Consider the following 17,948-nt stretch of genomic DNA (forward strand, 5'->3'; position numbering starts at 1 on the left):
ATGCTATTTCTCATATCTGTGTTATAAAAAAAGAACTGTTTTATATAGCCTATTATTATTTTTAAATCAGAGATAATTACTCATTTGATTGTGGGCTTAAATGCAACCCATTTTCTCTCTAAATATTCCTCAAAACGTAGGCTACTAAAACAGTCGTCAACAGAAATTACTTTTCTTTATCGTTCTAAATCCTGTGAAAGATGGGTGAAAGTAGTTGCCAATTGGTTTAATAAACGATCAGTTGAAACGAACGGTTCAAAAGAACCGATTCGCTCAAGGAGTCGGAGTTCCGCGTGGGTCTGTGCGCGCTGACGGTGCTGTATTCTCTCGAGCGCATCAGCGGCGCAGCATCATTTCAACACAGTACCTTGAGAAGACGCGACACAAAATGGCTTTGCGAATTTAACGCTCGACCGAGGAGAAACATTCACAGCACCTTCAGGAATATAGGACGCTCGTTGTTTTTCTGAAATAATTAAGAACAAACACAAGAAATAAGCCTGGAAATCAACGGCGGACAGTGGGGGGAATCTGGGGACAGTCATGGCGGGGGTGGGAGCCAGGGGGAGAAAGACGGGACTCCCGGGGTTCTGTTGGAAAACATGCTATTTCCACATTCTCTTCTGGGTCGTGTCTGTTTGTGGAGAAGAGAGGACCTTCATTGTTGAGGTACGTGGAGAGAGATGACATGTCCACCATCCTCACCTCGTGCAAGCGACCTGTCCCTTTGAGCATCACCACACGAACGCTTTATTGCGCACAGCGTTTGGAAAACAGATGACCATTACAATGAATTAGACTCAAATTGGTTTATTAGGTGAAGTGGGTCAAACATGGTAAAAACATAATGATTGAGGGATACTTATATAAGTCAAACGAACAAGCAATGCATTACGTTTATTTTAAAATCGTGTTAAATAATAGCTACAAATTACCATTAAATAAATGTACTTGTTGTTTTAAGATTCGTACAAAATACGAACATCGTGAATAAGCATGCCACTACAGGTAAAACAATAACAATGCACCCAAACCATACAGGTCTATAAATATTCGAAAACAGTAGCACTAATTTAGTTTCATTATTTATTATAATATATTATTTTTGTGGCATTATAGGTAGTGTAAAAATGTAGTGATGAAAATGCAACCAAATCATGCACATATTTGAAAATGGTAACATATATATTTTTATTTATTTATGATATTACAGGTAAAGCACATTTGCAACAATAACAATGCATCCACATCTGAATACAGTTACCATGTTTGAAAATAGTACTTATCTTGATATGTATTATTTACAATCTCTTAAATGCATTTGTGTTACTAGTAGTGCAGCAATGCATCCAAATAATCCACATGTGAATGTATTCTTATATTTCTCTCAGCTCCATTTTGCCTTATATTCGGCCCCAGACAGACATTAAGTGTTTTATGTTCACTCTTCCTGGAAATACAGCACAGTGAAGCCATTATCAGGTTGCCAGTAATTGGATAATTTCATTGCGCCACTCACTGCACATGCATTCCCTTATTATACCCTATATATATTTTGTCTTAGTTGGGGGCAACACGTTCAAGCCTTTATGCTTTAGTGAAATGTTAGAACTGAACTGATCCTGTTCAAGAGACGTGCATCTTAGTGAGCAAAAACAGGACAAAGAGCTTCAGTTCAGATAGGACAGTAATTTTCCTTAAGGACCTAAGAGTTGTTTTGAATGATTCTGTTATATATAGAGAGGCTGAAATTATAGCCATGCAATGCTTTTATTTTGATGTGCAGCTGCTGTTTTCGTGTGTGTTCCAAATATAGGTTCCTTCATAATTGATGGGAAAGGCAGGGATGCTTTTGAGTAGCGAGCCAGAGCTGTTGGTTTCAGCTTTGCTGTGGCAATGGGTTACTTGGTGAATAGAGAGCTCACTGTTATGTCCGGCACAATTTTTAAAGATAAAGCATTTCTTTATGGTGCAGATTGCTTGACGAGAGGTTGATTTTGCTATGTATAAAAGTGTATTGTGTAAATAAAGTGGATAAATTGAACAAATGTTGAGATAAACAGCTTGTCATTGTTGTTTTGTTACGAATTTAAGACTCGAAAGTAATCATGCATGTCAGAATTATGATGAAAAGGCAATTTAATTAAAATTAAAATTTAGATCTTCTAGTTTTTAATGCCAAAAATGGCAACATTATAGATTTATAAGATGCTGTTCTTCCAGTTCTCATTCTGTTCGCATGCCAGGAGCGTTTTAACCCTCCGTTTCTTTGTTTCATTCAAGAGTGACTTACAGCAGAAGCTTTGGTATTGCACATAATAACAAATACTGATTTTTGTGCATGTATTACACAATTTAAGAGCAATATCATTTTACCTTGATCGATTACCTACAAAACAATGTGATCAAATTTTGTTTGTACACAATTATCAGGCTACATACATTATTCGGCTTCATGACCTAATCTGTAAATTGCAATCATAAGATTTGTGATTGCCTAATGTGGATCGAAAAATAAACTGATATTTAAGTGAAGGTTCCTGAAAATGGTGAGAAAAGAGGTTTTAATGTCAGTATCCCATCAAAATGAGGTAATATGATCATGATGATCCACTTTACTGCTCATTCTGTTTTCAGATATCAATCTTTTAAGACTTTGATATCAGATTAGACCATATTACTGTATATAGATTATATCTTCCTATCTCAGCTTTACAAGACTAAATATCTTCAGTCGTCATCACAGAAGCAGTGACTTGTGTGTGGATTGGGCAGTTTCGTTGATTTGCGTGAACAATTACCAGCAGTAAGATGCTATTTTCTAGTTCTTTCCAAGCGTCTGTTCCTCTGCTGGAGCAGGTTAATGAAAAATAACCGTGCGGAGCTGCTGTTGAGAGAATGATAATGGTGATGGCTGTTTGTGAAGATGATAATACTGTATAAGGCTCTTGTTGTTTTTCGACTCACTACCAAGCGAGTCATGCAGTGAGTAGGCTGCAGTCGATACTAGTTTTGGACGGTTGCCTTAGAGATGACTTAGTATTTATGCTTTGAGTATAGTAGTGTCCCTGGAAAAGAAAAAATTAATATATTTTCTAATATTGAAGTACTGCATTGTAGTATTTCCCATGCATGTATGCATTACTGCAGTATTATTATTTGATATAATTTTTTACCTTTATTTATAAAGTGCTTTATGCATTGTTTCAAAGCAGCTTTACAGTGATGCAAACAAAATTAAATTTAGCTGTAAAGCATCTCTACAAAAAATTGTTTTAGTAATTTGTATTCATTTTTAAATATTTCTATTTAGCTTTAATTTATTTTTATTTTATTCTTAGTAACTTTTTTATTTCAGCTAGTCATTTCAAATTTTCGTTTAAGTTTTTTAAGCTTGAGTTTTTCATCTAATATTTATATTTTGTTTTATTTCATCTTTATTTTAAAAATAAAAATGTTTTCTTTATCAGGATTATTATAGTTAACTGGAACTAAAACGAACAAAAAAACATTTTGTTGCTTGAAATTGAATAAACATTAACTGAAATAAAATGAAATATAAAAAACGTCAACTTTATTTCAGCTAGAAGCATGTGGAAACATTTCTAATTTTTATTTATGTACTAAAATAACTAAAACGACTATGAAATAACTAAACTATATAAAAAAGGTTTAAAAAATAGCTAAAAACAATTTAATCACTTTATAGTAACTTGATACTTTAATAGCGGTTTCTTATGCAACAACTATTCTTTGAATGTTGGCTAAAATTAATAATATTATTTCATTTGCTGATACAGAAGTATGCCTTTAAACATCAAGAAATCAGATTGTCCCAATAAATAAAATACTGCTGTGCTTTTTACTGTTAAATGTTCTGTTACATAATGGAAGTAAAATGGGTTGCAAATGCTGTTTCATTTTAATTTTAAACAAAGAACTTTACTCTTTGAGACGACTTGAATGTAGTCTTAAAAGTCAGTTATTTGGATGCCGCCTGAGAATGTCAGTTCTCTTATATAAATGTAGTTTGACAAGGTGCGAATGACTTGGACTGACAGCGATGTCCTTTGTGTGCCGTCTCCATTCGACTCCTGTTTTAATGGATGACAGCTGTAATCTTCATAGGACAGAGTTCACAGGGCAAAGAGAAGGCAATGCATGCATCATAATTACAACATTCCTTATATTGACAATAATTTTAAATGTTAAACTATGCTATTACTTTTTTCTCAGCATTCAGTCTTGTTTTATTGTCAGAAACACATAGTATTTATATAGAAGTATCTTTCTTAGGTGTCCAACTCATGCATTTTTAAAAGAGAAATCTCAAAATCTACTGTGTAGATGCTGTAAGCCTGTGATTGAACCACTTTGTCTGCACATTAGATGAATCCCATTGTCTAATCAAATCAAAAAGTAGTAAAAAAACAAAACCTAAGCATTTTTTAGGTTCAAAAATTTTTATGTATATGTCATACTGGAGCTTTTTGGTCATTTGTTGGTTTGGCTCTATATTGATGCATTCATTAGTATATGATTTCCAATCTGATTCCGTTCCTGGACTATCAATTGATTTCTCTATATGTGTCTAGCCGTGTGGAGATGTGAAACCCCTTCACCTTCATGTCACAGAGTCTGAGGAGCTGTAGCCCGGTGAGTTTAGATTGCTGTCTCCATCTGACAGTTTAATTTTAGCCACAGGAGCAGTTAAGCCCCACCAGTTTGTTGGATTTGAATATAAATGCTCAGCGGTTGATTCCTGTAAGGAACTGCACACATTTACTGTACAATAGGGACTCGGGGAGCATCATGAGGAAATTCATTCAGATTGTAAGAAAGCTTCATTTTCCAAAAGGAGATTTGAAGCTGTTTTTGTGCAGCACTGGTCTAGACAGACTTTGAAGCATGTTGGATACCTTTATTGTCGTTTTGTTTCAATTAATAATTTATAACGATATTTGAGAGGAAAATGTTATGGCTTAGAGCTTTTTTTTATTATCAATAAAAAAGATAAAAAATTAACAAATAGGCCTTACAATTATTTGGATACTCTTTACATTACAATAAGAATAGATTTCATTTGTTAACATTAGTTAAGTATATTAATTAACACAAACAATACTTATACAACATTAATGAATCATAGAATATTAGGTAGATCAAATATATTATTACAATCAAATTTTGTATCTGTTAACTTTATTAACGCAATGAGAACTAACATGAACATGAACATTTTTGTATAACATTAACAAAGGTTAATAAATGCTGTAAAAAGGTATTGTTCATTAGTAGTTCATGATAGTAAATTAATTAACTAATGCTAACAAATGAGAGATTGTAAAGACTTACCATATATTTTAATATTTTAATTTATATATTTCATTTATGTGATTTTAGTATTTAATATTAAATATTAAGTATTTAATAAAAAATATTGAGATTTAATATTAACATTTAAGATAAAAAATAACAATTTGCATTGTTATTTTGTGTATTGGTATTGTGGTATTATGTGTGTGTGTGTGTGTGTGTGTGTGTATAATCACAATAACAGTCATACTTATTTTGACATGTATAATGGTTTATTTCCTTGGAGAACCATGTAAAAAAAAACATGGTAATCATACAATATCATAGTAGTAGCATAAGCATTACTTTCTGTTACCATCATTGTAATATAGTAATGCTACAGTACTTTTTGTAAAGGGTGAAAAACTAAAGAGGCTTTGGCTATGTGGAAAACGAAGTGTAATATTTGCTTGTCCTAATTTTTGTCTGTCTCTGACTGTGAGATATGTATTTCGCCATACCCTCTAAAGGATGTCAGAACCTCTGAAGTGTGCAAGGTGTACACTGAAACACACACTTCAGTATCCTGCCGAACAGTGCTCCGGTCCCTAGCGAATCTCATGCGGTGAAAGCTGTGAAAGAAGCTATTGTTGTGTTTTTTATGTTTGCTTTGTTCTCTCTTGACAGTATTATGGTATTCTTTCTGTTTACTGTAGGATTAAGACATGGTTTTCTTTATTAAATAATATTTTTACTGGTTTAACACAATAAGAAGCTGTAGAACGTTGTGTTTTCTTTGTGTTTGTTAGTTATGCTGGTATGTGCTGAGAGAACGCAGGCCTCACTCTGTCTTTGCAATGCATGCAGGGAACTAAATAAGGATGGCACAGATTCCTCACATAAAAGTCTAATTCGTCCTGAATATGTCTCTTCAGGAGACCACATGCTGAGAGAGAAATTAAAAGAGTGATGGGAAAAAAAATTACAAAGCCAGAGAAAACCTAATTAGTTCTCACAAAGACTGTGCTGGTATCACCACTTGAATTGAAACTGAATCATGCATTACCTTTTTCATGCTATTTATACCCATTTTTTTGGGTTGTGCTGTGTTATGTAGTGTGTTGACGTCCCAGCTTCCTGATAACTTGTGACAAGTAGCATTGTGATTCCTAGTGCTTATACTTAATGTTAGGAATTTAAATAACTTCTAACACTAAATCTTCATTTTTATTACATAACTAGTCCTGGAACCACCCAAAACACCTTAGCGACTTTATAGCAATGTACTGAAAACATTCAGAGCAACATATATCAACACATTTTTTTTTACATTTTTACAATATTTAAAATGTAAAAATGTAGTAGTGTTACAGTCAATGCTTGATGGCTGCCCTTTTAAAAAAGAAGTGTGCTTAATTGTATTGAATGTGTACTTGTAGTGTACTTCAAATCTTTAGTAAAAACTGTTGTTGCGAATAATATAATATTAAAGAAATAAAAGGTCAATTAAGTGTACTTACAGAGCACACATTTATGACTTTACTTTTTAGAACACTTAAAGGTATAGTTCACCCAAAAATTAAAATTTTGTCATTAGTTACTCACCCTCATGTCATTGCAAACCTGTAAGACATTCATTCATCTTCGGAATGATATTACCATGATCAACAGACAGAAATGTAGCAAGCACATCAGTTAAATAGGCCATGTGACATCAGTGGTTCAACCGTTATTTTAAGAAGCTACAAGAATACTTTCTGTGCGCAAAGAAAACAATAATAACATAATTTATTCAGCAGTTCTTCTCCCCAAGTTACCGTCTTCTGCCATTTTGGAGAGTACCCTATGTTATCAAAGTAATGAGCGTTGTTTATGTTCAGCATGCACACCCTGTCTACTGAACGTTAACAACACTCATTGATGATTACTTTCCGGGGGCCTCTCCAAAATGGCTTTTGGTTTTGATTCACTTAAAATGTTGAGTACTGTATACTGATACTGAGATCATACTTAGAAGGGAGAGGTTATTATGTGTGTATAGGAGAGCATAAGTCTAAGTGGACATCCATGACATGCGGAGTCCCACAAGGGTCAATTCTTGCACCGCTCTTGTTTAGCCTGTATATGCTCCCACTAAGTCAAACAATGAGAAAGAACCAAATTGCCTATCACAGCTATGCTGGTGATACCCATACTTACCTAGCCTTATTGTCAAATGACTACAGCCCCATTGACTGAATGCATGCATTGACTCTAGGGGTCAAACAACTAAAAATCAAGTCAAGAATCTTGGTTTGATTCTGGAGTCAGACCTGAGTTTCAGTAGTTATGTCAAAGCAGTAATTAAATCTGCATACTATCATCTCAAAAACAGTGCAAGAATTAGAAGTTTTGTTTCCAGTCAAGACTGGGAGAGACTTGTTCATGCCTTTATCACCAGCAGGGTGGACTATCGTAATGGGCTCCTCACCGGCCTTCACATGAAGACCATTAGACAGCTGCAGCTCTTCCAGAACGCTGACTAGAACCAGAAAATCTGAGCATATCACACCAGTCCTCAGGTCCTTACACTGGCTTCCAGTTACATTTAGGATTGATTTGAAAGTACTTTTATTCATTTATAAATCACTCAATAACCTAGGACCTAAATACACTGCAGATATGTTCACTGAATATAAACCTAACAGAGCACTCAGATCATTAGTATCGAGTCAGTTAGAAATACCAAGGGTTCACACAAAACAAGGGGAGTCTGCTTTTAGCTATTATGCCGCCCACAGTTAGAATCAGCTTCCAGAAGAGATCAGATGTGCTAAAACATTTAAATCCAGACTCAAAACTCATCTGTTTAGCTGTGCATTTATTGAAGGAGCACTGTGCTATGTCCAAACTGATTGCGCTGCATTTTATGTATCTATTCTTAACTGTTTTAATTAATTTTAATGTGTTTTTAATTACCTTGTTTTATTGTTGTGATTATTTTTTTATGAGTATTTTAATTCCTTTTATGTAAAGCACTTTGAATTACCATAGTGTATGAAATACTATACTATGTATGCTATATAAATAAATTTGCCTTGCCTTGTATATACACGTCATACAAATGCTTGACAGTACATTAAGCAGCACATTTTAAACATATATCATAGACAATAGAAGGGACCCACTTTATATTAAGTGGCCTTAACTACTATGTACTTACATTTTAATTAATAATTTTGTACAATGTACTTATTGTGTACATACATGTTTTTACATTGTACTAATATAAAAAAAACTACATGTAATTACATCTGTATTTAATTTCTGTTATTAAATTTATAATTACACTGTTGACCCATACTTTACACCTTAACCCACCCCTAAACTTACCCATACCTCCAACCCTCTCCCTAACCTTACCCATATCCCACCTCAATAGCAGCAAAAGTGTTTTACAATACAATATGAACACAATAAGTACATTTAATTTTTTTTTTTTTTATGTAAGTACATAGTAGTTAAGGTCACCTAATATAAAGTGGGACCAATAGAAGAAATGATGAAATTACACTGTGTACTTCTTCAGTGATTGAAAATAAGCACAGTTTATTAAGCTCAGCAACACTGAAAAAAATGGTGTAGTTTGTATGTAATGTATGTAGATGTAATTTTAACTCTCAAATTTCACAATTAATTACAAAGAAACTTTTTTCCAGTGTAATGGCATTTAATATAAATGTAAACTATAATACATTTACATTTAATTGCATATAACATGCAATTAAGTGTCCAAAAACATTACATTAAGTATACTATTTCTGTAATATTCTTTTTAAAAGTAAGCTAAAGTGTTATTTCTGATACAGATAACTCGTTTCCCCACAATAGCTCTGCAGCTAATGATGGATTTTTGACTGTTATGGCTATATTACCGTAACAACTGTTGTTGCAACTCTAATCATTGTGGTTTTAAAATGTTTGATCTATTATTTTTTTTTTTTCGTTTGGGAGTGCTTGATATGAAAACTAGCGACAGCTCTCCTCTCGGTCTTTGTCTCGTTCCCCTCCCCCACGTCTCCATCTACTGTACGCTCTCATCTTCCTCTCTCCATCACTCCTCCTCTCCCCTCCCCATCCACATCCTTCGTCTCTCTTCTCTGTCTCGCTGCCACTGCCTTTGTCTTTTTGTTCTTCGTCTTCTCCCTCTCTGTCCGTTTCCCTCTCCAGTACTGTCATTATAGTTATTTGTTTGGCCCTTGTGCCACTTGTATTCATAGAACAGTCACAAAAAGAAAGGGAATGATGGGAAAAGAGTTGTAAAAAGGATCGGGAAATAATGCCAGTCAGACTTGAACTCATGTCACCCGCCATGGCTAAGTGTGTTTGTTAGCTAACCGCTAGGCCATGGCTCTAGCACTGTTATTATGTTTTACACAAACCAGATGTGTAAAAGCATGATGGTTAACCGCTAATAGCACTGCATGTTTTGGAGGAGAATCTCGTTGTTATTTTTCTGATAAAAAAATTGTGATTGCAATTCAAAATGTTTTTTTTTTTTTATTGTTTATATCTTATATAAAGAATGTGATTATATAACATTCATCATGACTGCAAAATAATAATAATGGCAATGCAATTATTTAATAAATATTATATTTTATTATGATTACTGTTCTTAAAAATATAAAACATAAGAAGTATTATAGTACAAATTAGAGCCCGACCGATATGGATTTTTGGGGGCCGATGCCGATATTAACTCGAAAAGAGCCGATTTATAAGCCGATATTTTGATTTTGAAAATAAACTGGATATTAGACCCATTTCCTATAAGCTGCACTTACATAACATTCAATGGCAAAATATCTGCCTGTTCTATGTATGTGGGCTGTATAAACCATTTTCCAGAAGGGATTTATGTAAAAAAAAGCCTTAGATTACAGTCTCAATCACTAAACAATTGCACATCAAAAGTATATATTTTTTAACGATCAAAAAACAGTCTGATTTTAAACATTTAACACTTTTACTTTCTTCCAGTTGAAGCTGATTTTAACAGTCTGTGTGTGTACTGTAAATAAATTATAATACTAAAGTTAAAGTTAAAGTATTTGCAGAAGTAGTCCCACACTTTTGCTGCTACATCATTCACCTTTTTCAGCCATCTGTAGGGCAGAAAGAGAGACATAGAAAGAATAAGCATGTGTATTAATAATATCACCATGTATCATTACTCATGTCATCATTAGAATTATAATAATAATAAACAGGGATCTCCTACATTGGCAAAAATGAGAAATATATATATATTTTTTTATTTGTCAAGCAATAGGTATTAACCTCCTTATATTTAACAATATTATTTCAACATTTTCCTGTTATGTCTGTAAAGCTGCTTTGAAACAATATGTAAGAAAAAAAAAGAAAAGAAAAAAGCGCTTGTTCAGCTCACATTTATTTACATGTCCCCTCTGATTTAATCATTTCTGACGCACCTACTGTAGTTACTGTAACTACACTATATTTGCTCTCACAGACACATTCACAACGGACCCGTATATCTTCTCCTCTTCTCTTTGTGCAGTCTGAATCAAAATGGTTAACGTTAGTGCCATGAACACACCGCTGTCAATTTTGAGAAGAACCACCTTCAAACAAGTTAATAGCAAGCATTTAAGGGGCCTGCTAAAAAGGAAGCTATATTAGCGTTAGAGTAACGTAACCAGCCTGAATTCACCAAATTGTTCCCTGGGCCTGAGGGTAGCCTCTTCTTCCTTGCTTCTCTCTTAATTCTCATCAGCAGGACTAGCGCTATCGCTCGCTTCTTACAACGGGACAGATACATGTTTGCTGCTGACCGAAAGGAGGAACAACAGACTATGAAAGAGCTCCCGCTAAAAGTTTTTAAAACTCCGCCTACGCCATAGCGCAGAGCAGGGCAAATCGCGTTGTATCTGAAGGGCAACGCTAAACCCAGCGGCCAAGCGCTGTGCATACCGCGTCCTGTGTGAAAGGCCCATTACGCGGTCATTATGTGGGAAACACACCGCAATAGAATAAGCACTAAACGCTAACTTTATAGTTCGACCTCTTATTAACGTTCGCGCTCTTCCACTGATAAACATGGTATTAGCTTTGTGGCTAATCTAATATAGCAATGCATTAGCGGCTGTAAGTGATGTTACAGAATATTTAGAAGTGATAATGATAGGACCGTTAACTAGAACTACCACACCGTTTTTATATACAGTGTATGAACTAAATCTACAATCATTTCACATGACGAACGACAGACTCACCTGGGTGGCTTGGCTGATCGCTTTCTTCTTTGTGGATTTCTGGCGCTGTTGCAACTCTGGAGCTGCAGACCGCCCTCTGGTGGGCAAACTATGCAACACTCATAACATGAGTGAAGAATATGAGACTGTTTCTCATGTTTCATCGGCCGTTATAAACGCCGATGCCGATTTAAATGCAATTAGCTCATATCGGCCGATAATATCGGCCGGCCGATATATCGGTCGGGCTCTAGTACAAATAAATTCCACCAAGATAAATATTACAATTATTTTATTTTAAATTACAACTGTAAAATTACAGTAGGTTACTAATATATATGGCTTTTTTCATTGTAATATTTCACTGTATTTAAGAAACATACAATAATTATAATAATAATTTTATTGTAAAGTGGAATTGTTTAATACAATACTAATATTTATGGCTTGTTTTTAATATTTTTGTATAAATTTCTTCATTTATTTTTGGCTCAAACTCCGGTTTATAAGTTTGAGAAGATGGTTGGTGCATGTTGCGTTCTCAGATGCATGTTACACACAATCCAGATTTACAGTAAATGCAGAATGAGTTTGTGTGCATGTTTTGAAAACACTACATCACGAGTTGATGCAACTTTGAAACACACAGCACATATGTTTATTTATTGGGATTCAATAATCACACTAAGCAATATCACAAATTAATTTTGATTTTGATTTATTGTGCAGCTGTAATTCCAACACTGTTATCATCTCTGGCCTTTTCTCCACTTTTATTTATTTAACAGTGAAGAGAGAACAGGAAATGATAGGGATAAGAAAAGAGCAGGAAATGACATGAGCCTCAAACTCATGAGCACCATGGCTCAATGTGTCATTTGCACTAAATTCTCACCCTTTTCTATTGGTGAGGCAGTTGGGGCACCACTGTGAGGAACTGAACCTTTATAGATTCCACTGATGATGACGTGTGGTTTCTCTCTGAAACACAAGATATCGAAAGTCATGAAGCAATGCCACCCGATCGATGCCCCGCAAATCCTCAAACTAAGCACACACACCGTCGTCTCTATGGAATTCTCAACTGCTTTTGTGACTCCCTACTCATTAGCAAACACTTATGAGAAAGGAGACTCCAACGACCTGAACATCTTGTGTTTCAAAGAGGCCAATTACATGGGCTGTGATCACAATTTTACAGCTAGTAATAATGTCAAAGTAACACTGCGGTAAGTGCATGCTTGATACTGTAACTGCTTTGTAATATTCTCTGTATAATGCTGCTCTACAAAGTTTTTTAACAATGTACCTCATAATTTCAGTCTGATCTTAGCAGTAAATGCAGCACATTTCAGCATTGATTGTTTTCTGATTAGCCAATAAGTCTACTTGTACTCAGAGTGGAATTAACTTTTTTATTTTTATGTGAGGCATGTCAAAAACAGTCTAAGAATCTGAGAGAGGGTGCAAATGGTTATGATACAATTATTTGGGGACAGAGATTTTAATAAATAAAAAATCCACTTTAAATTTTAGGAGATTGTCTGATGGTTGATTCTAGTTGTAAGCACACAGCGGAGAGTCAGATTGTTTAAAGGTAAAACACATGAAACTTCACACAGATTACATTACAGCATATCATGATGAGGTAATCAGGCGTTATTTGAGCTCTGGATAGTCTCCAGACAAACATAGTGCTGTTTCAGCAGAACAATCAGAGGTAATTTGAGTCATGCAGACTTCTTATCCATGTACTGTTTATGGATGTTAAAGTATTTCATCGTGTGTGTCATAAGAACAAAACAAAAGCAGAACAGAAGCTTTTTGGATAATGCTATTTATTTTTAATTTTTTCCGTTTGGGTTTGGTAAGATTGTTTAATGTTTTTGACAGAAGTCTCTAATGCTCTCCAAGGCTGCATTTATTTGATCAAAAATATAGTACAACCTGTAATATTGTGAAATATTACTACAATTTAAAATACAAATTTTCTATTGTAATATCATTTAAAATGCTATTTATTCCTGTGATCAAAGCTGAATTTCCAGCATCTTTACTCTAGTCAAATAATCCTTCAGAAATCATTCCAGTATGCTGATTTAGAGAAACATTTCTTCTTATTATCGATGTTTAAAAACAGTTGTGCTGCTTCATATTTTTTTGGAAACTGTGATGCATTTTTTCCCTGAATTCTTTGATTAATAAAAAGTTCAAAATAACAGTATTTATATATTAAAAAAGCAACAACAACAAAAAAAATTATAAATGTTTTTACTGGCACAATTGAATACTTGTTAAAATAATACTGCTCAAAAACACATTTTTGCAAGGTCAAATGGTCTACATTTCTGCTTTAAACCCTTCAGAATGTCCTGTCCCATTGACTTCTGTTGTAAGTGCTTTACAGCACATTTGATTTACTAGATTTTAGAAGCTAGATTTTTTAAGGGATACAATGGCATTATTTAATGTGGTAATCGGCTGCAAGTCATAGATGCTGTACATAGAGCCTGGCTTGTTTTTAACCCAATACATTAATGTTGGGCTTTAATTCCCACCAAATCCTAAACAAATTCAGGTGTGTTGCTACTAGAAATTCATCTAATCTGTTTAGGCTGTTCTTGTTTGGCGAGTGCATGGAGGACTGCTAGCGCATGCTGCTCATGAAGGTAGAATATCATCACTCCATGCCACCTGGCAGCAGAGACCAAAGGATTTCAAGTTTCAGGGACAGCTGTTCAAAGAAAGACTTGGCTGTGTTTGGAATGGAGATCTGGCTTACTGAGTACTGTACATCATATATACTGTGCTGTGTAATTTGTATACCATATTCTTTTACAAAACTATTCTGAAATGGAATGCAATTTGCAAGCAATAGTATGCTACATGAACTCATAACATTGCACGATTAATTCAGCCAACGGCATCTAGTTATTGGCTCAGAAATAATAATAATAATAATAAAAACATCCAGTCAAAATCTTCATTACCAATTCTATCATAAGAGTAAAGATGAACATTCATCATATTAGAATTGGAAGGGCTGTCATGTGTTATTGTGGGATGTAGGAGGCTGCAAAGTATATTTTGTGTACTTCACATATCGGCAAATGTAATTGGTCATCTGTGTATTGCATGCATAATTGCTTACCGTGCAAAGTATGTAAACTATATACTGAAATAGAAACAGTAGCTGTTGTACTATTCTGAACATACAGTAAAATCTTGACTATTTATTACAAATTCCCTGTTTAAAAATTAAGAGGACAGGACAATGAATAACATGGTTGTGAAATATTTCTGTGCAGTATACCTGTTTATTGTGAAAAGGATCGTTTGTGTCATTAATCCCGCACTTGCTACAGAAGGATCACACTCAAGATTTCAAAGAATAGGTCACCCAAAAATGATCATTATTGAAACTTTACTCACCCTGAGGTCATCCACGATGTAGATGAGTTTGTTTCTTCATGAGAATAGATTTGGAGAAATTTAGCATCACATCACTTGCTCACCAATGGATCCTCTGCAGTGAATGGGTGCCGTCAGATCTAGAGCCCAAACTGATAAACATCACAATAATCCACAAGTAATCCACACCACTCCAGTCCATCGATTAACATCTTGTGAAACAAAATGTTGCATATTTTTAAGAAACAAATTCATCATAAAGATGTTTTTAACTTCAAACCATTGCTTCTGTTTTAAAATAGGAGTCCTCTATCCGCAATATTGTCTTGTCTGAATCAGAAGAGAAATATGCACAGATTAAGCACTATTTACAGGTGAAAACAGCCCAAATATTACAGTGGATTGTGGTGTGAGAGGACAACAGAGTATGGATAAGGGACTCATATTTTGGCAGGAAGCAAAGGTTAAAAGTTAAAACGGCCTAATGGTAGATTTTTTTTTTTTTTTTACAAATATGCAGCCTTTTGCTTTACAAGATGTTAACTGATGGACTGGAGTGTTGTGGATTACTTTTGGATTATTGTGATGTTTTTATCAACTGTTTTGTATCTCATTCTGACGGCACCCATACGCTGCAGAGGATGCATTGGGGAGCAAGTGATGGAATGCTGCATTTCTCCAAATTTGTTTCCATAAAGACAAACTCATCTACATCTTGGATGGCCTGAGGGTGAGAATTTTTTCAGCAAATTTTCATGTAGCTGGAACAATTCCTTTAACCCTAGTTGACCCAAAAATTACTTTGTTATCATTTATCATATAAGCTTTATGACTTTCTTTCTTCTGTGGAACTTAAAAGAAAAAATGTTGAGGAATATATTTTCTACCCCAAAATGGGATGTTACATGTTGTGTGGATGACTTTTATGTTTTATGTTATGACGCGAATAATGTTTGTTATATAAACAAGAGGGTCAAGTATATTCTGCAAAGTTTCTCCCTTTATGTCCCACAAAAGAAAGAAAGTCATACAGGTTTGGAACGACATGACGGTGAGTAAATTATTGTGCACTATCCCTTTAAGTAGATTTTCCACCCGTGACATCTGTGCAGTTCACAAGAACAATTCATCATTTATACTTCCTGAGAAATTTGGATTTCTGTCTTTGAACTGAATCTCACCGATTCCTACAAAGTACCAGAACGGAAATAGTCCTGTGGCTTAAATAAGGCTTTTTATTCATGGGGCTGAACTGTCACAGTCCTTATGTGTTCTTCAGATCTCACAGCCTTCATTGATTTATCAAAGTGGATGAGACGTGTATTGTTGGGTCTAGTGCTAGTTTCAGACTTCGCTGTATGCCATGCTATAATGATGGCAACAGTAACAGCGTTGGTGAATTATTTAATGGGTACGATTTTCCAGGGGGCCTTGCAGAGCCTCTGTTACCATGGAGGCTGAGTCAGCCATGTCATAGAAGGGTGTACTCACTGATACAAGTTTGCATTTCAGCATTCTGAATATGCAAAATAATGCTAGTGTTGTACGACTGTGCATTATATTCATATTCATATTTGTATAGAGAGATGCTTTATTTCTGCATTTCACCATTAAGGAGTATGATGTTGGTGTTGGTTTAAAATTTTATGAAAAAACCTAAATTATATATTGCAGAACTAGATTTTTACATTTAATTGGTGCAGTTCCATAAAAACTATACAATACCAAAGTTTTTTTTTAAGGATTTCTAGTAAGATTTTTGGATGTCAAAATGGTTTCAGAAAAATTACATTCAAGTCAAAAGATTGCAGCTTTAGGTCTTTTTGATGTTCTGCTCTATAGATACTCAAATCTAAAAATCATAAAACATACTTTATGGTGTAATTTTTTTATTGAAATGTCATTTTAGAATTTTTAGAATTAAAAAAAAAAACATTTATACAGAAGATGTTGTTGATTTGCAAACAGATAAAAATTATCATAAAAATGCACAGGTACTGTACTATCAAGAAAGCAATATTTTTAATTCTAATGAACTCTAAATGGCTCTTTCTACATATAGAAGCAGTGCGGTGCATGTAGCGGCCTAAGGATTGATTTCCATTTGAAGCATTGACTCACTGTTTGTGATGGTCCTGCTTCACGCTGAGAAGGAAAGGACCTGAAACTCCAGCATTAAAATATTCATGCTGAAAATGGACTCTAAGCCATGAGCTCAATTAAAGAGCCCCTCTCCATGTGTGCAGCACTTTGAAATGAGGGCTTTGCTTGCTAGTTCTCCACTCTGCCCGTCCGCTGGGAGAGATGAAAGCTGAGAGAGGAGGCTGAGATGAGGGAATGAGAGGATGAGGATGGGGATGCTCTATATAAGTTCAGTTTTATTTTTGTGCTGCTAAATATGTTTAGATCAAGGAGCATGCGAAATGAACTGAGTTTATATGAGGTGGCTGCCCTAGACAGCATCTGTTTATTGATACAGTTTGTGCTTTCTCCCTTTGTTCACACATATTGCGTTTCTGCGCACCAGCATAAAAAACTAAACAAAACATGAATTGCATAAAATGATTAATAACCCTAAAATTAGCAAATTTTTATAAACCTAAAACTTGATAGTGCTCCTTTTGTTCACTTTTTTTATATAATATTTTAAGATGTCTTTTTAAGGTCTGTCAAATATCCAAAAAGCTGCATTTTGTCTTCTGCATTTCTGATGCTAACTGATGGCTATCAAGATGGTTCCAGAAAATGTCATTGTTTTTTGCCATTTTTTTTTCACATTCTAGATATATTTGTAGATTTACTACAATCATTGGCATTAGTATTTAATTTTATTACTTTTGAGAAAGTATTAGTATTATTGATATTTAGAATTTGTTTTTATATTTTCATAAAAAATTAAGTTAAAATTTTAGTAAATCTTATCATTTTTAAACATGTCAGTATAGTTTTCATAATTTTTTTTATATTTCTTTTTACTTTTTG

The 17,948-nt window shown here is 34.3% G+C and overlaps 1 protein-coding gene across 1 annotated transcript in view; it reads left to right on the forward strand.

The window, feature by feature from the left end:
• The first annotated feature begins 255 nt into the window (after positions 1-255).
• The window catches only part of LOC127960139 (matrix metalloproteinase-24-like), a 35,220-nt gene continuing 17,527 nt past the window's right edge, over positions 256-17,948 (forward strand). The window contains exon 1 of the mRNA XM_052559721.1: positions 256-669. Within this exon, the coding sequence (XP_052415681.1) occupies positions 544-669 (126 nt within the window). The 5' untranslated portion in view covers positions 256-543. The remainder of the gene's footprint in view (positions 670-17,948) is intronic.

The sequence above is a fragment of the Carassius gibelio genome, chromosome B6, assembly GCF_023724105.1.
Source record: "Carassius gibelio isolate Cgi1373 ecotype wild population from Czech Republic chromosome B6, carGib1.2-hapl.c, whole genome shotgun sequence".
In the NCBI taxonomy this organism is placed as follows: domain Eukaryota; kingdom Metazoa; phylum Chordata; class Actinopteri; order Cypriniformes; family Cyprinidae; genus Carassius; species Carassius gibelio.